This window comes from Papio anubis, chromosome 12 (assembly GCF_008728515.1).
Source record: "Papio anubis isolate 15944 chromosome 12, Panubis1.0, whole genome shotgun sequence".
In the NCBI taxonomy this organism is placed as follows: Eukaryota; Metazoa; Chordata; class Mammalia; order Primates; family Cercopithecidae; genus Papio; species Papio anubis.
This window is the reverse complement of record NC_044987.1, coordinates 109,694,558-109,717,366: the sequence shown is the minus strand read 5'-3', so window position 1 is coordinate 109,717,366 and position 22,809 is coordinate 109,694,558. Positions and strand designations below refer to the sequence as shown.

Below are 22,809 nucleotides of genomic sequence, written 5' to 3'. Positions count from 1 at the left end.
TTTAAAAAAAAAAAAATCCTGATGCCATAGACAGCTGAACACACCCAGACAGTATTTGCTACACTAATCTCTTTAGGTGGGGGTTGAATTTCACACAGTTTCCAGGTGGAGACTGGGGAAAGTTGCCATGGAAATCGTCCAATGCCAAAAAGCAGGCTGCCCTGAGAGAGGAGATGGGGTGGGGGCAGTTGCAGAGGGGCCTAACATAAAGGTGGCTGGAGGTTAAGGCCCCTCAGGGACTACAGAATCTGCGGGCAAATACATTTACAGAATATCCCCATTCATCGGCGGGACAGTTTGGTTTACAGCTTTACAGGCTTTGGGCTGGGAAGATACAAGAGAGAATGAGACACACGTGATCTCTGCTCTCCCAGAGCACAAGAACTAACACAGTCAATGGTATCTGCAATTGCAACACCATGTGGCTATTTGTATATACCACCAAAAATAAAGTTTGTGGGGTCCAAGGAAAGGCATGGTCAGTGCTGTCAGCCTGGGAAGCTAGATGACACTGCAACTGAGACTTTGGAGATATGTAGGATTTTGCCAGGAGAAAAATGGTGTAGCTAAGTTTTCAGCACGGTAGCCACATCTTTGCCTTCATTGTCTTTCTAAATGAGGGGCAACCTTCCATGTCATCTTGGGCTAGGTGTTTTACGAGCCTTGGAACTCCATCCTTGGGGAGGTACCTGTAAGGTCTGGCTTCATTAGCAAACATATGGGTTCCCTCAGTAAATGTTCCACTTCAGGTAGGTAAAGGTTCACCAGCCCACAGGGAATGGAGCAAGAAAAATAAGTCATAATAATGAGTAAAGGATGTTTAAGGGTCAAGCCGTTGTTGATTATAAGAGACAAATGTTTAATACATGCCTACCATGCAGAGTGCTAGGCACTGGGGCTCCAGAGGACTATAACTGAACTACTGTTGCATCAGGGGCATATAGTGCAGTTAGGGAGACGATCAAATACAGTGTAAGGTGATATGAAGAAGCAAAACACACATGTTCAACTCTTGAGCCCACCACTTCCCAAATGGGGATCTCAGTCAAACCTGAGCCTCAATTCCTTCACTTGTAAAGTGAGAATAATATCCCAATTCCTTTGCTTGTAAAATGAGAGTAATACAAAAACCCACTTTGCCTTGCAGGGTTGAGAGAATTAGAGACAAGGTATGTAAGGTATGTAGCGCAAGTCTGTCCAATAGTAGCTGCTCAATAAATGATCATTGTTATTGTACTTGATAGGGTGACAAGAAGTACCAGAAACATTGACCTTAAAGACAAAAGAACCTAGAAGATAAAGGGTCCAACTTATAAAAAGCAGTGGACAGTGGTTTCAAACCCACTCCATGGTAACCAAAAAAAACAGAGACAAAACAAAACAAAAAACACAACCCACTTCAAAGCAACATGTACCCCATGAGAGCTGCAAGAATGGAGGACAGTATTCTAGGTTGCAGTTAGAGAACACGACTACCTATAAAGAATGAGTTTTGGAAGATGGGTAGAAATTTTGACAAAAGGCAGGGAGGAAGCTTTGGAGGAGAGAGAGGACAGCATGAACAAGTGTCCCTCCCTTAGCTCCTGCCAATTCCCCCTACTTCCCCCACACTCACAGGAATAAAAATAAAATTAATCCCCTTCTCTCATCCAAGCATTTTCTGGCCTCTGGCTGATGGGGCTGTAATCCCCACTCAATCCCCATCACTCTCAGCTCTGCTTCCCGTCTGCTCACAGAAAAACAGCTCTTCCAGAGAATGAATCCTCCCAGGTACAGAGAAGAGGGGAGGCAGGAATCCTGACTTGTGTGAAATTTTATGACTAGAGAAGGACAGAATCTCAGTGAAGTGCAGATTGGCATGTTAAGGTTCAGTTATGATCCAAAGCACCTGGCACATAGAAGTGGCTCAATAAATATTTATTAACAAATTAAGCTTTAAAGGGGAAGTGCACAGCTCCATGCTTCTGATGGGGTTACAACGTTATCCTAAGGAACTATGATTCCACGAAGATCCCGGAGCTTCCAGTGGGGAAGGAGGCCAACAGCAGCCATTTAGGAAGCAGAAAGACACAGAGAGAGTAAAAAGTCAGTCTGGCCTTTAGAGCCCCGGGTGGTTGATTTCATCACTGTGTCCCTATTAGTGCTGGTCTTTGAAGGGTCATTCCATCCACATCATTTCTAGTCCTCTATAGATCAGTCTCTAAGGGGGCCCAAAGGCTTCAGCCTCTATTCCATACACTACTGGCTTCTCCATTACCATCCTCTCCCTTTGATTACTATTGGTCGTCTTGTCATGTACTACATGTCTTTGTTTTCCCTATGTGATCATTTACCCTTTGACACTAGGACTTTGTCAATCCTGCCTAAACCTGATGCCCAGCAGGATGCTAGGCACACAGAGGTCACAAAGCTCTGATCATGGTGGTCAGCAGGTACTATACACATGCGACTCTGCCGATGCTCCCTTGAGTTTTTTATGTGCTTGATGGTTTATACACCAACGGGAGAGTGATTAAGACAATCGAAGATCCTTGCCTTTCTTGTTAAGCCTCAATTTACTCACTTGTAGAATGAGACTAATAGAAAAACCCACTCCGCTTTGCAGGCTTGAGAGGATTAGATACAAGGTACCTTTACGTATCTGGTATGTAAAGCACCTCACGTACCTCCAACCACCTTTACATATCTGAAAAGGTCAGATTGGGCTGGAAGAAGCAGCTGAACTCAATCATTACTTTGTCTTGGGAACCCACCCAAAGCCTCATGCCCATCTCCCATCTTCCAAAGACTGGCCAACAGGGTCTTCCCGTAGTTGCTTCTATCACAAGGATGATATCCTCATGTCTATTTCTTCTGCTTCTTCCTACCTGACCACGAACCTTCTCAGGGCCAGGAACATGTGTTTATCACCACTACACTCCAGCATCTAGTGCAAGGACTGGCACACACTAGGTACTCAGTACTCAGCAAATGTTTACTGAATGAAAACAGGGCCATGCAAAAGATCACTAGAGCAGGAACTGTCTGGACTCAGCAGATTCAAAGTTCAGCTGCTGAGAAGTCAGAGAAAATCACGTCCTGGGATAGGCTAGGTAGAGGCACTGCACATTCCTGGCAAGCCTGTCCTCTGTCACTGAAGAAGCAGGCTGTTGAGGGAGCCCGCCAGGAAGAGCAGTGCAAGAGACCAGGTGAGTCAGGTCTTGTGACCATGGCCTCAGGAAGGGATGCCCTTCTCTGTGGACGCTGCTACCAGCAGGCCAAGACAGAAGAACTCACAATAACAGTGGTGGGTGATTGTCGTGGATTACCTCATTTTACCCTCACAATGATCCTATGGGAAAAGGGTGATGATCCACTTTACAGGGGCAACTCTGAGGCCTCAGTCCCTATAGATTTCAAAGCCTTAGGACAGGCTCACAGACAATTAAGCATTTTAGAAAACCACACATTCTTAAGGTTGGTGAAGGCCTTATATCTCCTAGTTCACCTCCCCTCCAAGAGATGCTCAAATTCCTACAACATTCAACCTCCCAACAAGCTTCTTGCCTCCTTCCCATGCTAGAAGGTGCACCAGCTACTCCATCCTTGGGCAGCTCTGTCTACTAAAAATGCTTTCTTACAGATTCCTCATTTCTACCCATCAACCCCATATGTTCTCCTTGTATCTACCCAGAGCAAAGCCAATCTCGGGCACGAAAGCCCTCCAGCTACCGGGAGGCAGTTACCACCTCCCCTCCTCAGGATTTAGAAAGAACACCACAGAAAGAGATTGCATAGGCTGCTCAATGTGCAATCTGTTTCATGAAGGTTGACAAATGCTTCTAATTGATAACGGAAATCAGAGGGAGAAGATGCATATCTTGTTTCAGTGAGGGTGATCCCTGGGAGTCTGGCTGGGGAAAGGGGATAAGAGAAGGTGAACTGACATCAAAATCCACATAAACTTTAACAGTCTTCACAGAAAAAGCTATAATAACACCAGAAGGGACTTCTGAGATCAATTAAATTCCTCGTTGTACGAAGGAGGAATTGAGAAGCAGAGAAGTTAAGCGACCCAAAGAAAGACAGTGATCAGAGTCTTGGAACCTGCCACCTGTGTCCCTTTGTCCCGCGCTGCCATGCATCTGCTCCAATACGCTACAGAAGCCACCCTGTGATTTCAGAACAATCCTCCCATAATAACACCATCATCTCCAGTCTCGCTTTCACCACATCCCCAAGAGGGAAGGGGAGGAAACCTATCATTAATTCCATTTTACAGAGGGTAACCATGAGGCACCGAGGAGAGGCAAAGAGACTTGCTCAGGGTTCCCAGGCAAATTAAATTTATTCTTGGAACTGAAAGCTCAGTTAAGACTCTTTGCTCATTGTTGACAATGAGCTACTGAAAGGGACCATGGAGTATCCTCTGGAAATGGATTTCCTAACAAATGGAAGAGTCTGCTGTTCAGTTTTGTAGTTTTTTATGGTTGCTGAATGTGCCGACACAGAGAGATCTTCAAAATCGTACTCTTCTTTTCCTTCTGCCTCCCCAACCAGCGTGCTTCAAGGGAAGGAGCACCGTGGAGAGTGTCAGGAGCCTGGGTTCCTCTCCTGGTGGTGCCCTGCCTGGTTCTGTGTCCTGGGGCATCCCTCCTACCCCGTGAGTACCAGTTTCCCCATCTATAAAACAGGGGCAATAAACTCTGCCCCATCCGTAACCTGGACGCTGTGAGGCTCAGATGACTAAGCACAAGACTGAGGCAGGGAGGCCACTCCCACAATAGGCAACTGTCCCTTTGCTTCTCTCACTTCCCCAGCTCCCTGCCTCCTCTGCAGCGCTGCTACCCAGAACAGGTGAAACAGACATGAAGGTCTCATCCAAGCAAGGGTGGAAAAGGATAAACTCTTGTAACATCATCCCAACAGTCCCTGACATCTGCATTTTCCATAGAGCACTCACAGTTATTAGCATATTTCACCATTTATTAAGTCCCCCGTGCCATGCACCATAAAAGTGTTCTTATGCATGTTCTGCTGCTTTTCCACCTCACAACTACCCATTTTACAAATGACAAAACTTAGGCTGGGAGTTTAAGGGATTGCCAGTAAGCAGTGGGGCCAGGAGGCAACCCCAGTTCTAATCCAGTCCAGTGCTTCCCAAACTGTAATGTGCCCGTGAATCACCTGGGGAAATGGATGAATAATTAGATTCTGATTCTGCGGGGCTAGACTGCGGCCTAAGCTGCTATACTTGTAACACGCTCCAAAGTACATGGACTAAATAAACTCCTGAGTATCAAGGGCGAGATTTTAATTCTATTAAGATAGAACCTGTGCCACTGAATCTTCAAGGCTTAGCACTGGACCTCCCCCATAGAATACACTCAATAATTATGTACTGAATGAGTCAATGAGTATCTGGCTTAAAAACCCATGCGTTAACCCTTCTCTGTATCAAGTTCCATTGTATCATCAGATCCTCCCAACAAATTCCTTGGGTATGATCACTCCCATTTGACAGACAAGGAAACAGAGGCTTAGAGTAAGTAGCCTAAGGCTTTACAGCTTTTGCACAGCCAAGGCTGGAAGCAGTCTATCTTCAGATCCTTGGACCTAACCACAGCTGTTCCAAAAGATGCGGCGGCGGAGGGGGAATAACGACATGTGGGGATAACAATTACAGACCACCGGTTGGAGAGCAGCTGACGCATCCCAGCATGTGACCGGCTCACAGCTCCAGAGGTCACCAGGGAGCTCTGAGCTGCTCTCTGGAGGAAGGGGCAGCCAGGCCTGGAGCCCCTCAGGAGGCAAACAGGAAAGGGAGGAGGCTGGTCCTGGGCACAGTGCCAGGCAGCAGTGGGCAGGTGATGATGGGACCCCTGACCTCATGGTGAGCCCTGCCAGGCCCCAAGCACCCTCTTCGGGAACCAGCTCTGGACAGACACTGTCCAGCTTGCGGGGTGGGAGGGTTAGAGGCGTTCAGGAAAATCATTGCCTAACGATGAATCACCCGGCACATGACCCCGCAGGGGAGGGTAGGGGAGGGTGAGGAACCGGCGCTGGAAGCGGTGGGGGATTGGGGAGGGCAAACCTCGGGCTCTGGCCCCCTCCAGCCTCGACTTGGGGAGCAAAGGGAAGCCCCTCTCCTACGCAGCACCCCTCCTGGCAGCCCCCAGCCTGCAGCGAAACTCACGGCCTTCAGCTGCTCCAGCCGGTCCTTCATCCTGGAGCCCAGGCGCCCGGAGGCAGGTAGCGCGTCTCAGGTGAGCGCGTCCCAGGTGAGCTGCCGGAAGCGGCGGCCGGGCCCGCCGGGGCGAAGGAGCTGGAGGCGCAGGCGGCGGCGGGCGGTGGCCGCTAGCTAGGAGGAGCGTCCGAGGCCACGGGAGGCTCCGCCGCGCCGCCCCCTCCGCCCCCACCGGCGCCGCGCGCTCCAAATCCGGCTCCCGGGCCCGCGCCGGCGCAGCGCTGATCCGCCCGGGACCCGCCCCTACCTGGCCGCGCCCAGCGCTCCTTCTTAAAGGGCCCGTGTCCCGCCACCGCCCGGCCGCCCGGAGTGTCTGCAAACACCCCTTCCCTAACCAGAGAGCCCTCCAGACACGCGTGGAGTCCGGGGAGAGGCCCCTGCACCGGCGGATCCTGCCGCAGGGCGGAGGGAGAGCAAGAGCGACTGTCCGGCTGCGGTCATTCGCTGGCTGTGCCGGGCTCCTAGCTAGGATCCAGTTCTTAGCCGACTCGTTGCTAGGCGGGGACAAGCTCCCGAAAACAAATAAGCCAATGTGATGTGGGCTACATTGGGTGGCAGTCGAGTGTTCTAAAAATATCCTGCCAGGGGGAAGGCATTCCGAGTAGCGGGATCCCGCGCAGCCTCAGGGCTGCTGGCACTGAAAGTGGGGGGATGGGGGAGGTGTCCAGAGGAAAGACCTGGAGATCTGGAGATACAGGACGGTCAGGGTGGTCCGAGAATTTGGATCTTTTGCTTGTTGGAAATCGGGACCGCTCCGAGAAACGTAAGCAGCTCGATGTTGTTAGTGCCAGTGAAGACACTTGGCACTCACAATTTGCATACGTTTGGGAAAGCATCGTTTCTCAAGAGGACCCCGTTCCCATGTCTGTAAATCAGAGATGATACCCACTTCGTAGTTTGCTGTGAAGCCTGTGAGCGAGAGGGGCTTTAAAATACACAGCTTTGCACTGGAGCGCTCCCCCTCCTCGCTGCCTGCGCGGTATGCAGGTAGTTCCCAGGCGGCGTCTGCTTCCGAAAAGCAGATCGTCCCTTTATCTCGTCTTCTCCCCGCCTCTCCCTCTTCTCCCTACCCAATTTGTCTTCTTGGGAACAAATGATACATTTATCAGAGTGGAGCTCCACAAACGGGACTGGAGACCCCAAGATTTAATTCTGAAGAATAGGATCTGCTCTGTGCTTTCAGGTTAAAAGACTGTAAATATCTTTGTAATTCTAGCAGTACTTTGCCCTCTTATGCCATCTGAATGCGTGCTCCCTGCTGACCTCATCGGCTCCCATAAAGATACGGTGCATATGGCAGAGGTCGAGCTTTGAGCCGGCCCAGCGGGTCTCGGCCCTAGTCCTTTCTCGCGTCCCGCACACTTCCTTCTGCCGGCTGTGCTCGCAGGGCGGGGTGGCCCCGCCTTAGTAGCGGGAGGGCTTCCGCGCCCCCTGGTGGTCATACTAGGAAAGGCGAGTAGATCAGAAATACTGTCCCACCTCCTTCCCCTAACACATTTTTGGGGAATTTGGGGGGGTTGTTTGTTTTTTAGACAGAGTCTCGTTCTGTTGCCCAAGTTGAGTGCAGTGGCGCGATCACGGCTCTCCGCAGTCTCGATCCCCTGGGCCCAAGCCATCCTCCCATCTCAGCCTCCCAAGTAGCTGGGATTACAGGCGTGCGCCACTACACCTGGCTAATTTTTGTGGTTTTTTTTTTTGTAGAGATGGGGTTTCGCCATGTTGCCCAGGCTGGTCTGGAACTCCTGTACTCAAGCGATCTACCCGCCTCGGCCTCTTGAAGTGCTGGGACTACAGGCGTGCGCCACTGTACCCTGCCCCTTAACACATTTTTGTTAGTGGGGATAGGTAGGTCCCCGCGCTTCAGGAAAATAGAGTCTTCTGAGAGAAGCTGAGATATGAACAACCCTTCACGTTAGGAATCTGAAAAGGACCATTGGGGTCTGGAGTAAGAAATTTTTCTTTCTACAGCAGGAATCAAGGGTGGCCTGTCAGCCTCTGCTCAGAGGTTTCCTGTTACAGGATACTTGTTTTGAAAAGAGTAAAATCATGACTCCCCTACAAATACAAAATGTACACACATCAAAGACTTCAATGAATTAAAGGAGGAGACCAGTAAAGGGCTAGCCCTGTCCAGAGGAAAACACAAACAGTACACACATACATAGGCAATCAGGAATGCTGAAACGAACATGTTAATAAATGCACAACTGGCCGGGTGCGGTGGCTCACGCCTGTAATCCCAGCACTGTGGGAGGCTGAGGCAGGCCGATCACTTGAAGTTAGGAGTTCGAGACCAGCCTGGCCAACATCACAAAACCTCATCTCTACTAAAAATACAAAAAATTAGCCGGGTGTGATAGCTCGCGCCTATAAATCCCAGCTACTCGGGAGGCTGACACAGAAGAATCTCTGGAACCTGGGAAGCAAAGGTTGCAGTGAACTGAGATCACACCACTGCGCTCCAGCCTGGACAACAGAGCAAAATTCTGTCTTGAAAAAAATTTTTTAATAAAAATAAATAAATAAATAATGCAGAACTGCCCTCCGAGTGCTGGGAGAGCAATTGCACTTCTACCAGGCAAAATGCATTTGCATCTCTATGGACAAGCATCATCGGCATTCCTATGAATTTTCTGCAACTTACCAAATTGGAAAATTGCTGCAAGATTTTATAAGGCACAAATCATTTAAAAATCAGGTAATCCAGAAAGGTGCTTTAGATGAGGCCTAGTATGCCATAGGACACCCAATAATTTTTGGAGTTTTTGCCATTTTAACTTTTTTAGTTTTTCCAGACATTCCCAAGGTGGCATCTTCCATAGTTACACAGATTCAACTGTGTTAAAAGTTCTTTGTTGGCTTGAGTAACATAGTGAGACCCCATTTCTACAAAACATACACAAATTGAGCCGAGTGCAGTGACTCACGCCTGTAGTCCTAGCACTTTGGAAGGCCGAGGCGGGTGGATCACCCAAGGTCAGGAGTTCAAGACCAGCCTGGCCAACATGGCAAAACCCAGTCTCTACTAAAAATACAAAAATTAGCCAGGCCTGGTGGTGGGTGCCTGTAATTCCAGCTACTCGGGAGGCTGAGGCAGGAGAATTGCTTCAATCTGGTGCAGGGTAGGGGAGCAGAGACTGCAGTGAGCAGAGATCGCACCACTTCACTCCAGCCTGGGTGAAAGGGCAAGACTCTATCTCAAACAAACAAACAAAAATTGGCTGGCTCCAGTGGCTCACATCTGCACTTTGGGAGGCCAAGAAGGGTGGATCACTTGAGCCCAGGAGTCAAGACCAGCCTGGTCAAAATAGTGAGACCCCCATCTCTACAAAAGAAAAATTTTTTAATTAGCCAGGTAGGCCGGGCACGGCGGCTCACGCCTGTAATCCCAGCACTTTGGGAGGCCGAGGCAGGTGGATCATGAGGTCAGGAGATCGAGACCATCCTGGCCAACATGGTGAAACCCTGTCTCTACTAAAAATACAAAAATTAGCTGGGTGTGGTGGTGTGTGCTTGTGGTGGTGTGTGCTTGTAATCCCAGCTACTTGGGAGGCTGAGGCAGGAGAATTGCTTGAACCCAGGAGGCAAAGGTTGCAATGAGGTGAGATCGCGCCACTACATTCCAGCCTGGCGACAGAGCAAGACTCCGTCTCAAAAAAATAAAAAATAAAAAATAAAATAAAATAATTAGCCAGGTATAGTGGTGCACACATGTAGTCCCCAGCTACTCCGCAGGTTGAGGTGCAGGATTGCTTGAGCCCAGAATTTCGAGGCGACAGTGAGCTATGATCACGCCACTGCACTCCAGGCTGGCTGACAGAGAGAGACCTGTCTCAAAAAAAAAAAAAAAAAAAAATTAAAAGTATATGTATTCCTTTAAAAAGAGTAACAGGGTATTCATAATGAAGCACAGGTAAAGGGCAATTGGATAATTGTGGCTTTAAACTCCTGTAATTAAAGAAATAAGCCATCTAATGTGAGTATTTCCTCATTTGAATGTTTGAATAGCCATATTGAATTTTACTGCACTTTTATAACTTTGTTTTGTTCTGATATCTCATGATCACTCAGGGAGGGAGTCAGGGTAGATATTACTATCCCCATGTTATTACAAATTAAATTAAGTGCAGAGAAATAAGATGATTTCCCCAAGTTCACATAGCATGCTGATAGACACGCTGCAAAAGGCAGTGGTTGCCTGCCTAGGCTGTGGAGCCAAACTGCCCAGGTCAATTCTCAGTTCTATCACTAACGGTTGTGTGACCTTCGGCAATTGATTTAATGCCCGTGTGCCTCAATGTCCTTATCCGTAAGCAAAGATAATAATAATGCCCATCTCAGCCGGGCGTGGTGGCTCACACCTGTAATCCCAGCACTTTGGGAGGCCAAGGCAGGTGGATCACTTGAGGCCAGGAGCTCAAGACCAGCCTGTCCAACATGTGAAACCCTGTCTCTACTAAAAATACAAAAATTAGCCAAGCATGGTGGTTCATGCCTGTAATCCCAGCTACTGGGGCGGCCAAGGCATGAGATTTGCTTGAATCTGGGAAGAGGAGGTTGCAGTGAGCCAAGATTGCACCACTGCACTATAGCCTGGGTGACAGAGCGATACTCTGTCTCAAAAAACTAATAATAATAAATAATAACAATAATAGTACCCATCTCATGGATGTTTGTGAAGATAAGTGAGTTATATATATGAGAATTGTTAATTCCCTAATTCAATCACTTTAAAAAGTCTGCTAACCAATTATAACTGCACTGCTTTCTCAGAGAGCATGGGGAACTGAGAAATGCCTGGAATATTTCATTCACAGATACAATAATAACCATTGGTATTCAGAGTCAGCATTTTCCAACATAAGTTCAGCATTCTCCAACATAATGCAGCATTTATCAACATAAGTTCAACAACACAACCCATTTCAAGACATCCTCCAAGGGAAAAAGAGTTTGGAAAACATGGTAAAATACATCCCTCAGCTTAGGGAATCATGACTGCACGTTTGCATCTTACAGGCTCTGAGTAAACCTATGGTAAAATACTAACTTCACTTTGATCAGCACAGTATTCATCACACTTATTTGGCCATATAGCGTTTATTTCATGGACACCCCTGTTATCCAGAGAGCTAGAGTCCTACAGATAATACTGACCCAGTAGAATATTGCCATAGAAGATAGGAAGGGTAGCAAATATCTATGAATAAATCAAAAAAGATTCTTCTGGTTCTTTTCTGTTAAAGAGGGCAAAATTCCAATTCTATAGAATATGGATTATGTTTTTTGTCTTTTGGGCTTGTGATACTCTTTCAGAAAAACAAAACTTATAGCACCCTTTTCATACTTTTCCAGATAAGGAAACAGAGACCAAGGGAGACGATTTCCCGTTCTTGCATCTTCCAGTTTCCTCCTTCAGAAGTGCCCTTCCTGCTCCTCTTTGCACAGCTCAAGAGCTGGAAACCTGTCAGGGTGCAGCTCAAATACCACCTTCCCCCATCAGACTCGCCTTGATTCCCTTCACTGTCCTTTCTCTGAAATTTCATAGTCTTATATCACGTGGACCTTGGTGTGACTGTGGTGTGAGTTCTTGAATCTTACTAAACCTTTAACTTCCTTCAAGACAGGTGCTGCTTCTTACTTTTCTGCTTCCTGATCCAATCACAAATGGGAACATAGTACATAGTAGAGTTTAATAAAGAGTTGTTTACTAGCCGGGTGCGCTGGCTCAAGCCTGTAATCCCAGCACTTTGGGAGGCCGAGATGGGTAGATCACGAGGTCAGGAGATCGAGACCATCCTGGCTAACACGGTGAAACCCCGTCTCTACTAAAAATACAAAAAATTAGCCGGGCAAGGTGGCAGGCGCCTGTAGTCCCAGCTACACGGGAGGCTGAGGCAAGAGAATGGCGTAAACCCGGGAGGCGAAGCTTGCAGTGAGCTGAGATCCGGCCACTGCACTGCAGCCTAGGCGACAGAGCGAGACTCCATCTCAAAAAAAAAAAAAAAAAAAAAAAAGAGTTGTTTACTGTCTTTTGAGTATTCTTGAATAAATAAATCACCAAATAGTCAATAGGTAAAAGAATAAATGAGCTTCCCAAACTCTACAAAAAACATGGTAAGCCACAGATACACTGATAACCATTTGCTGGCGACAACTGACAGTCAAAAAAATGACCATCATTCTTCTCAGACTGCTCGGTCATGGTAATGAGTCCTTTCCACTCCCACTATCCAGTCAGTGTTTATCTTCACTTAATTAGCTTTGCTCTACTTTAATCCAGATTTGAACCATCACGCGCCATCTCATACCCAAAGAGGCTCAAACAATAAAGCAGTTTTTACATATTATGCATACTTAGCCTGGTATAGACAGAAAAGGAGAACATGAGATATGTGTAAGAGAGACAAAGAGAAGGAAAGAGAAATGAGAAGGAGAAGGAGAAGGAGGAGAAGTGGGGAGGAGGAGGAAGAGGAGGGGGAGAAAGGAAGGGAGAAAGGAGAGGGGAATAAAAAGTCATGGGGAGAACATTTCAGAGACAGACTGATACAGAGTCAGAGATTTATATGGAGACCAGTACGCTCTGGTATAAAGGTAAGAAAAGAGGTCGGGTGCGGTGGCTCACACCTGTAATCCCAGCACTTTGGGAGGTCAAGGTGGGCAGATCAACTGAGGTTAGGAGTTCGAGATCAGCCTGGCCAACATGGTGAAACCCCGTCTCTACTAAAAATACAAAAATTAGCCAGGTGTGGTGGTGTGGCACCTGTAGTCCCAGCTACTTGGGAGGCTGAGGTGGGAGAATGCTTGAACCTGGGGGACGGAGGCTGCAGTGAGCCAAGATTGCACCACTGCACTCCAGCCTGGGCAACACAGTAAGACTCTTACCTCAAAAAAAAAAAGAAAAGAGACGCTACCCAAATCCCAAAACTCCAGTATTTTCCCCATCACCTTTCCCTGGAATAGAAATTAGGATGAAAGATTATTAATTAAAAAAAAAAAAAGCACAAACTCAGTGGTCTTAGTTTCATTTGAATCCTATTCCTGGCTTAGCCTCTGCCCATATGTGCACTGTTTGAACCTGCTGAGAACCTGAGAACAACATCTGGAGATAAATCCAAGGTAGGGCAGATTTTATGTGATGGTGAAGATGGCAATAACCACATTTACTACCATATCTCCCTTTTTATTTATTTATTTTTTTTAGATGGAGTCTCGCTCTTGTTGTCCAGGCTGGAGTGCAGTGGCGCAATCTTGGCTCACTGCAACCTCTGCCTCCTGGGTTCAAGTGATTCTCCTGCCTCATCCTCCCAAGTAGCTGGGATTACAGGCGCCCACCACCATGCCAGGCTAATTTTTGTATTTTTAGTAGAAATGGGGTTTCACCAGGTTGGCCAGGCTGGTTTTGAACTCCTGACCTCAGGTGATCCACTCACCTCGGCCTCCTAAAGTGCTGGGATTACAGGCGTGAGCCACTGCGCCCCGCCCATACCTCCCTTTAACAGTCACAAAGTATTTTCACTGAATATATATCTAATTATCCTCAGAAGTAACCCCAGAATTTAGATCCCCCAGCTATTTTAATCTCTATTTTGGAGGTGAAGAACCTGAGGCTGGGAAATGGAAAATGATTTTTTAAAAATATAACTAAGAGGCTGGGCGCCGTGGCTCAAGCCTGTAATCCCAGCACTTTGGGAGGCCGAGACGGGTGGATCACGAGGTCAGGAGATCGAGACCATCCTGGCGAACACGGTGAAACCCCGTCTCTACCAAGAAAATACAAAAAAAAACAAAAAACAAAAAACTAGCCGGGCAAGGTGGCGGGCGCCTGTAGTCCCAGCTACTAGCGAGGCTGAGGCAGGAGAATGGCGTAAACCTGGGAGGCGGAGCTTGCAGTGAGCTGAGATCCGGCCACTGCACTCCAGCCTGGGTGACAGAACGAGATTCCGTCTCAAAAAAAATATGTATATATATATAACTAAGAAGTAACAGTATAAAACACAATCAACTGTTGTCCCTTATCTTTCTGGCAGTATGCCATGTGCCTCTGCCCAGCGGTGTTGAAGAGCGGAATGTGTTTAGAGCAGCAGGACCCTCGTCATTGCTCTCTTCAAAGCATCCTTAAGTTCTCTGTTCCTCATGCTGTAGATCAAGGGGTTAAGCACAGGGGTAATGAAGGTGTAAACTACAGATACTACCTGGCCCCTCTCAGGATAGTAGCTAGAGCTGGGACACAAGAAGATGAGGCTTGTACATCCATCCTGGAGGAGAACCACAGTCAGGCGGGAGGAAAGGTGGAGAAGGCCTTGTGCCTCCCCTCTGCAGAGTGGATCTTCAGGATGGCAGCCATGATGAAGACATAGCAGAGAGTGATAAGCAGGAAGGGGATGGTGAGAATGGTCATGCTGACCACAGAGTGGCTTATGGACCCAGGTGTCTGCACAGGCCAGTCTCACGACAGGGAAGACATCACAGTAGAACTTTTCTTTGCTGCTGCATAAAGGGAGTTGGAAGATAAGCATGGTCAGCTGCATGGCTAAGAAGAACCCCAGCAGCAGAGACCCCAGGGCCAGCTGGACACACAATCTCCAGCTCATGATGAGGCCGTAACGGAGAGGATGACAGATAGCCACAAACCAGTCAAAGGCCATGACGGCCAGCAGGATGCAGTCAGCACTTCCCAGGAAGATGAAGAAGAACATGTGGGCTCCACAGCCGGCCAGGGAAATGGGGTTTCTCCCCATGGACAGGACATTGCCCAGAGTCAAAGGGGCAATGGTGAAAAAGTAGATCTCCAGAGCTGCAAAGTTTGCCAGGAAGAAGTACATGGAGGCTGGGCATGGTAGCTCATGCCTGTAATCCGAGCATTTTGGGAGGCAGAGGCAGGCGGATCACCTGAGGTCAGGAGTCCAAGACCAGCCTGGTCAACATGGTGAAACCCCATCTCTACTAAAAATACAAAAATTAGCCGGGTGTGGTGGTAAGCCCCTGTAATCCCAGCTTCTGGGAAGGCTGAGGCAGGAGAATTGCTTGAACCCAGCAGATGGAGTTGCAGTGAGCCGAGATCAAGCCACTGCACTCCAGCCTGGGTGACAAAGTGAGACCCTGCCTTTAAAAAAAACAAAACAAACAAACAAATAAACAAACAAACAAACAAAAAACACTGCATGATTTTAATGACTGAATAATATTCCATTGTATGTACATGCTACCTTTTGTTTACCCATTCTTCTGCTCATGGACACTGAACTATTTCCACTTTTTGGCTACTTTGAATAAGGCTGCTAGGAACGAACATTGGTGCACAAATACCTCTTTGAGTCAGCACTGAAATTTGAAACACACTATACCATTCCCAGATCACAAAGCCCTCTACTTCGATCTCTTGCCTGGTTGCCAAGAGTACAGCCTCTAGTCTAGGTTCTAATTCCTGATCTGATTGACCAAGGGTATGACCTTGGACAACTTGTTGAAGCTTTCTGCTGCAACTTCTTTATCTATAAATATACAAAATAGGACACAGCTCAAAAAAATTATTGTGAGAATAAGTGTATCTGGCTCCCGGTAAGTTCTTCATAAATGTTAGCAATAATCATTAATACTATGAAGTGAGCTTCCTGGGAAATGTCTCAGGATGTGCTAGGGAGGCTGAATGTTGCCCCCCTGGTTCCCTTTTCCCACCTCATAGGAAACAGGGGATGTAGGGAGAAATTCCACAGCTAGACCACCTGGGTCCCATATTTTGGGGTTTTTACCAAAGCATTTTTGTCTGTGGATAATTGCTAGCTGACCTTTCTGTGGGGGGAGTGAGGCCTGGGACCCCCTAGTTCACCATTTATTGATGTCACTCATAATGTCTGTTTTGAAGACTTACTTGTTGTTAGTATCATTGGCATATAATGCCACTTCATTAGCTCCAGGAGGTTAAGCTACTGTGAATGCTTCAATTCATTTGTAACTCCACACCAGGAAGTCTCTCACAGGGTTAGGAAATCCCAAAGTCCGTAGGGTTCACTGGTCCATTCCCCAGGGTTTAGACCACATAGCAGCCCAATCAGCCTGATCTTCCCTTTACCCTTCCTTCCTTGTCTTCTGCCCAGAGAGGCTGATGATCACATCCTTACCTGGAGCTGAGTAGAGCCCGAGGTAGAATCCTCTTCTTACTATCTTGGGAACTGTGGAGTCGAATCTTGGATAAACCACCTTTCACCAAGGGAAGCACACATTTAGATTCTGTTAGTCCTTTCCTGTTGCTGCTTCAAAAGAGAAGGCGGTGGGGCTTTCATTGTAGGTTCACTCTCAGTTCTGTCTCCTTCTCATATCATTTCTGGAGAATTCCCTGCCTACTTTGGTTCAGTAAAGCCCCAAGAGGATAACTTAGCTTTCAACTTGACCATCCCCAGTAGGGTTAATGTTTGAACACAAATAGGAATTGTTTAAAGACAAAATAGTCTAAACTGGTTTAATTGCTACTAGATATATATACATATTTGAGACAGAGTCTTGCTCTGTTGCCCAGGCTGGAGTGCAGTGGTGCGATCTCAGCTCACTGCAGCCTCCACCTACCGGGTTCAAGCAATTCTCCTGTCTCAGCCTCCCAAGTAGCTGGGACTACAGGTGCACACCACCACGCCCAGCTAACTTTTGTATTTTTAATAAAGATGGGGTTTCACCATATTGGTCAGGCTGGTCTCAAACTCCTGACCTCAGGTGATCCACCCACCTCGGCCTCCCAAAGTGCTGGGATTAAAGGCGTGAGCCACCGTGCCCAGGCTAGACTTAGCTAGCTATATTTTAATCATTGCTTAAGTTTTTATTCTCCACATTTAAGATAGTTTGGCAAGATAGCCAGCTTTAGCTCATCAAAGCAGAGGCCAATTTTGTGCACCTAGACAAATCTCAGAATCATTAAATTTCAGCCAAGTGTCTCCTGTTAAATGAAGCTTAATTCTGATACATACGCTTTCCCCTACCCTCCTCCAAGAAGGAAAAATTATTCCATGCCTCATGCTCTGCACTGGCTTTGTGCCTGCCCCAATTACAGCAGTTATCACTCTGTGATATTATGGGACTTGTTGCTCCACCTCTACCAGGATAGGTCCTCAATGAGAGTAACTAATTCAACTAGGTATTGCATTGCATTTTCTCGTGTGGTGCTAACCATATAGCACACATTTAGCATTCACTGATTGCAGAACATTATATCATTGGACATTCCTTCATTCATTCATCTAATGTTGTTCAAGACCATACATACTTTCTATAACTGAAGTGTTTTATGCAAACTGCTGATATTGATACCTGGTCAAGATTGTATAAAATGTACAAAATAGGTCAGGGGTGGTGGCTCATACATGCAATGTCAGCAATCTCGGAGGCTGGGGCAGAAAGATCACTTGAGCCCAGGAGTTTGAGACCAGCCTGGGCAACATAGCAAGACCTTATCTCTACAAAAAAAAAAAATCTTTTAAATTAGCCCCATGTGGTGGTGCACACCTGTAGTCCCAGCTACATGGAAGACTGAGACAAGAGGATCCTCTGAGCCCAGGAGTTTGATGCTGCAGTGAGCTATGATGACATCACTGCACTCCAGCATGGGTGACAGAGTGAGACCCTATCTCTTAAAAAGTAAATAAATAAATAAAATTTCCAAACTTGCATTATTCATGAACAGCCTTCATGATTTATGTTTTATCTCAGTTATTGATATTATTAACTTAAGATTTTTCTTAAATTCAACTCACTCACTTTTTGTTACATAACATTGTGTATTGTACTGTTTATATATATTTTATCCCTCACTTTTAAATAAATACAAAAGATGTTTAAATCCTTATTCATGTAGAACCTGAAACTTTCACTTCTAATACCAATAGCTCTGAAAACTCTGGAATCATTGTTGAAGAGAAGGACCTGTAAGTCCTTACACCGGTAAGGGTGTGTGTGTGTGTGTGTGTGTGAGAGAGTGTGAGAGAGAGAGAGAGAGAGAGATTGAGAGGAAGAAGTTTGGCAGGAGTTTTTCAAAGCAGTCTTGAAAAAAAAATACAAAACCTTTCCTTTTCTTCTAGAATCAGACTCCAGGGAGTTTGGAAGAGAAAGTGATGGGATCCCAGGTGACTATGAGGCTATTACTATGATCAATGCATCATTTTCTCCCACATTCCCCATTGATTTACTGAGAGCCTCTAGCTGACCCCATCACTTCAACCTGAGTCTCCCAAATGCAACCACGAACCCCAGTGGACACAGTTGGCAAGTATGGGCTGTGTCTGTATGGCTTGAATAGGGGCCCAGCCAAGCTTGCTATTGATAAATGAGGCCTCAGCAAACACCTACATCTCCCCTCTCTAAGAAGAGTGAGTATTTACACTCCAGTAAATGTTCTATGCCCCCAAAGATCTTTTTATTTATTTTTATTTCTATTTATTTATCCATGTATCTACTTATTTTAGAGATGGGGTCTCACTATGTTGCCCAGGCTGGTCTTGAACTCCTGGGCTCAAGCAATCTTCCTGCCTCTGAGTCCTGGATTGCTTCAAATTACAGGTATGAGCCACTGCTAAAAACTAAGAGTGAGGAGTGAATTTCACTTCAAAAAATTATTAAATCATTGGATTTTTACTGTTTTTTTTCTTGAAATTTTTTGGTTTCTAGGTCAAACTTACCTGGGTAACAATCAAACCTTAAAATATATCTAAAGGAATTGTGTTCAGTAATGCAAAGATGGACACGAGTCTAACAATTTGCATTTTCAGTTTGCTCATGGGCCAGGTGCCCAACACTTTGGGAGGAGAGATGAGAGGATTGCTTGCATCCAGGAGACCAGCCTAGGTCACATAGTGAGACCCCATCGCTACAAAAAAAAAAAAAAAAAAAAAAAAAAAATTAGTCGAGTCTGGTGACACGCACCTGTAGTTCCAGCTACTCAGGGGGCTGAAATGGAAGGATCGCTTGAGCTCAGGAGTTAAAGACTGCAGTGAGCTGTGATTACGCCACTGCACTCCAGTCTGAGTGACAGGGCAAGAAAGATCCTCTCTCAAAAAACCAACCAAACAAACAAACGAAAAACAATTTGCTTATGAGTTGACTTCTACAGCCTGGATTCTGTTACGGTAGACTTATTTCATTCAGAGCTAAAGGACCATTCCACCTATTACCATTTCCTTAAGTCTTTGCTGTTGATTATTTACATAACCATTTCTCTGAAAGTATTCCCAGAAGATTGTCTTCATTGGGCTAAATTCATAGGTGGTTAAAGAAAGAGTTCTCATGATCAAATGTTTTAGGGAGCTTTAACCCTACAAAGATTGTTTCATTCTAGGACGTCCCAGATGAAGTGCATGTGAGTCTTCAAGAGGAAAACAGTGTTAGTATGCACTTTTCTTCCTCTTAGCCATGGAACTCTTTCTTACCAGTCATTTGAGGAAAGTAGGCACCTGAAAGTAAGCCAGCATTTTAAGCAATGCTGATTTATTCTGTTCTAGAAAGAGGTATTTAAAACTCTGCAGTAGCTCCTTTTTCTGCAGCATTTGAGGTGCAGTATCTCATTGGCTACTGGAACTTGACACATAGCTAGCAGCTAATAGTCACCTAAATAATGTAAATGCATTTCAGAAAAAAAAGAGAAATGGATTTTGTTTGTAGGAAGCAACAGAATCAAGACCCAAGTCACCTGAGATCAGACTTAGCAATTTACATAGGACTATTAGGTCCACAGTCTCACTTGATGGTACTTTCCTTTTTTTTTTTTTTTTTTTTTTTTTTTTGGACAGGGTCTGGCTCTGTCGCCCAGGCTGAAGTGCAGTGGAGCGATCTCAGCTCACCGCAAGCTCCGCCTCCCAGGTTCAAGCTATTCTCCTGCCTCAGCCTCCTGAGTAGCTAGGACTACAGGCGCCCGCCACCATGCCCGGCTAATTTTTTGTATTTTTAGTGGAGGCGGGGTTTCACTGTGTTAGCCAGGATGGTCTCCATCTCCTGACCTCGTGATCCGCCCGCCTCTGCCTCCCAAAGTGCTGGGATTACAGGCGTGAACCACAGCGCCCGGCCTTGATGGTACTTTCAACAGGCCTCACAAGCAGGCTGATTTTAGAGATGAAAAAAGACATTGTGTCTTCACAGCCAGAAAGTGGATGCACAGCAACAAAAGGAGAGTTAATAGAATTTACAACAATTCCTGACACTTACATGTCTTTTTTCCCTTAACTTCTGTATGATTCTGTATGGTTCATTCAATTTTCTTTTCCAGGTAGAAACAGCTTCTTGATCAACAATATCCAGAAAGAGTCAGTATGTTCTGAGCAGCAAGAACCTTGCAATTTCTTCTTTTTTAAAAAGAGCATACTTGAGTTCCTTCTTCCTCATGCTGCAGATCAAGGGGTTTAGCACAGGAGTGACGCATGTGTCAACCGTAGACACTACCTTGCCCCTCTCACAAGAGAAGATGGAGCTGGGGCACAAATAGGTGAGGCTTGTTCATTGTGCTGGAGGAGAATTAAACCAGGTGGAAGGAGCAGGTGGGGAAAGCCTTGTACCTTCCCTCTGCAGAGCGGATATCAGGATAGCAGCCACAATGAAGACGTAGGAGAGTGTGATGAAGAGTTAGGAACAATTAGGACATCGACACTGACCATATGATTTGTGCAATAATTTAACATTTACAAAGTTTCATTTATATTTTATTTCAGTCCTATAAAGATACTACTTTACTTAGTCTCTTGGGCAATAGTTAACATTCAGCTCTGCAGATGGCAAAACCACAATGCACAGAGGCGAAATGATTTTTCCAAGTTTGCACGGTTCATAATCAGTGTCTGATGTGGGATTTTAACCGAGACTTTTGACTTTATATTTAATCTCCTCCACTAATATGGGTAATCCGCAAAAAGAGACCGTGAATGTCAGAGAGGGCCCTCCTAAAACTGAGTTACGGCCTGCCAGACATTTTTAGTTTAAAAAAAGAAAGTTGGCTGGGCACGGTGGCTCATGCCTGTAATCCCAGCACTTTGGGAGGCCAAGGTTGGAGGACTGCTTGAGGCTAGGAGTTCAAGACCAACCTGGCCAACAAAGTGAGACCCCATCTCTAAAAGAAAAAAAAAAAAAAGGAAAGTTTTTTTTTGTTGTTTGTTTAATTACTACCTCTATAAACTAGTTAGCCATTCAGACTATTTCCTTCACATAGTTAATGCCACTAGGATTCACTCCAGTGGCTCAGACCAATGAGTAAATAAAGTTAAATTAGAAAATGGGGACTGGGTGCGGTGGCTTACACCTGTAATCCAACACTTTGGGAGGCCGAGGGGGGGCAGATCGCCTGAGGTCAGGAGTAGGAGATCAGCATGGCCAACATGGTGAAACCCCATCTCTACTAAAAATACAAAAATTAGTCAGGCATGGTGGCGGGCACCTGTGGTCCCAGCTACTCAGGAGGCTGAGGCAGGAGAATTGCTTGAACCTGGGAGATGGAGGTTGCAGTGAGCTGAGATCATGCCACTGCACTCCAGCCTGGGCAACAGAGCAGAGTTGCCCAGGACACCATCTCAAAAAAAAAAAAAAAAAAAAGAAAATTACTCCTGCTTGCTTTTGGTGTCCATTTCCGTGGAATATCTTTTTCCATCCCTTTACCTTAAATTTATGTGTGTCCTTAGTGTTAGGTGGGTCTCTTCAAGACTGCAGAAATTTGGTTGGTGAATTCTTATCCATTCTGCCATTCTGTATCTTCAAAATGGAGCACTGAGGCCATTTACATTCGATGTTAGTATTGAGATATCAGGTACTACTCTATTCATCATGCTATTTCTAGCCTGAATACCTTGTGTTTTTTCATTGTGTTATTGTTATACAGGTCCTGTGAGATTCATGCTTTAAGGAGATTCCATTTTGGTGTATTCTGAGGATTTGTTTCAAGATTTAGAGCTCCTTTTAGCAGTTCTTGTAGTGCTGGCTTGGTAGTGGTGAATTCTTTCAGCATTTGTTTGTCTAGAAAATACTTCCTCTTTCCTTCATTTATGAAGCTTACTTTCTCCAGATACAAACTTCTTGGCTGATAATTGTTTTTTTAAGGAGGCTAAAAGTAAGACCCCTAATCCCGTCTAGCTTCTAGAGTTTCTGCTGAGAAATCTGCTGTATCTGATAGGTTTTCCTTTTTAGGTTACCTGATGCTTTTGCCTCACAGCTTTTAAGATTCTTTCCTTCGTCTTGACTTTAGATAAACTGATGACCATGTGCCTAGGCTATGATCTTTTTGTGATGAATTTCCCAGGTGTTCTGTGAGCTTCTTGCATTTGGATGTGTAGACCTCTAGCAAGGCTGGGGAAGGTTTCCTTAATTATTCCTTCAAATATGTTTTCCAAACTTTTACATTTATTTTATTTCTCAGTAAAACCAATTATTCTTAGGTTTGGATGTTTAACATAGTCCCAAACTTCTCGGAGACCTTGTTCATTTTTCATTTTTTAAAATTCTTTTTTGTCTTTGATAGATTGGGTTAATTCAAAAGCCTTGTCTTCCAGCTCTAAAGTTCTGTATTTCTTTCTTTTTTTTTTTTTTTTTAGATGGAGTCTTGCTCTGTCAGCCAGACTGGAGTGCAG

The 22,809-nt window shown here is 45.8% G+C and overlaps 2 protein-coding genes across 15 annotated transcripts in view; both read right to left on the bottom strand.

Moving 5' to 3' along the window:
* Positions 1–7,534, bottom strand: part of STX3 (syntaxin 3) — a 51,799-nt gene extending 44,265 nt beyond the window's left edge. For 13 of the 14 annotated variants that reach the window (XM_021925698.2, XM_003909781.4, XM_031653607.1 and 10 more), the window contains exon 1: positions 6,176–6,785. In XM_021925698.2, the coding sequence (XP_021781390.1) occupies positions 6,176–6,205 (30 nt within the window). In that variant the 5' untranslated portion in view covers positions 6,206–6,785. Of the gene's footprint in view, positions 1–6,175; positions 6,786–7,489 lie in introns of those variants that run through there. The other variant, XM_031653608.1, reaches the window with a different exon arrangement.
* Positions 7,535–14,107: 6,573 nt separating this feature from the next.
* On the bottom strand, positions 14,108–15,146 carry LOC101018521 (olfactory receptor 10V1). The gene is given in 3 exon segments (XM_009185954.4): positions 14,108–14,516; positions 14,519–14,637; positions 14,639–15,146. Coding segments are annotated over 3 exon segments (747 nt in total). The 5' UTR covers positions 15,052–15,146; the 3' UTR covers positions 14,108–14,301.
* Positions 15,147–22,809: the final 7,663 nt, after the last annotated feature.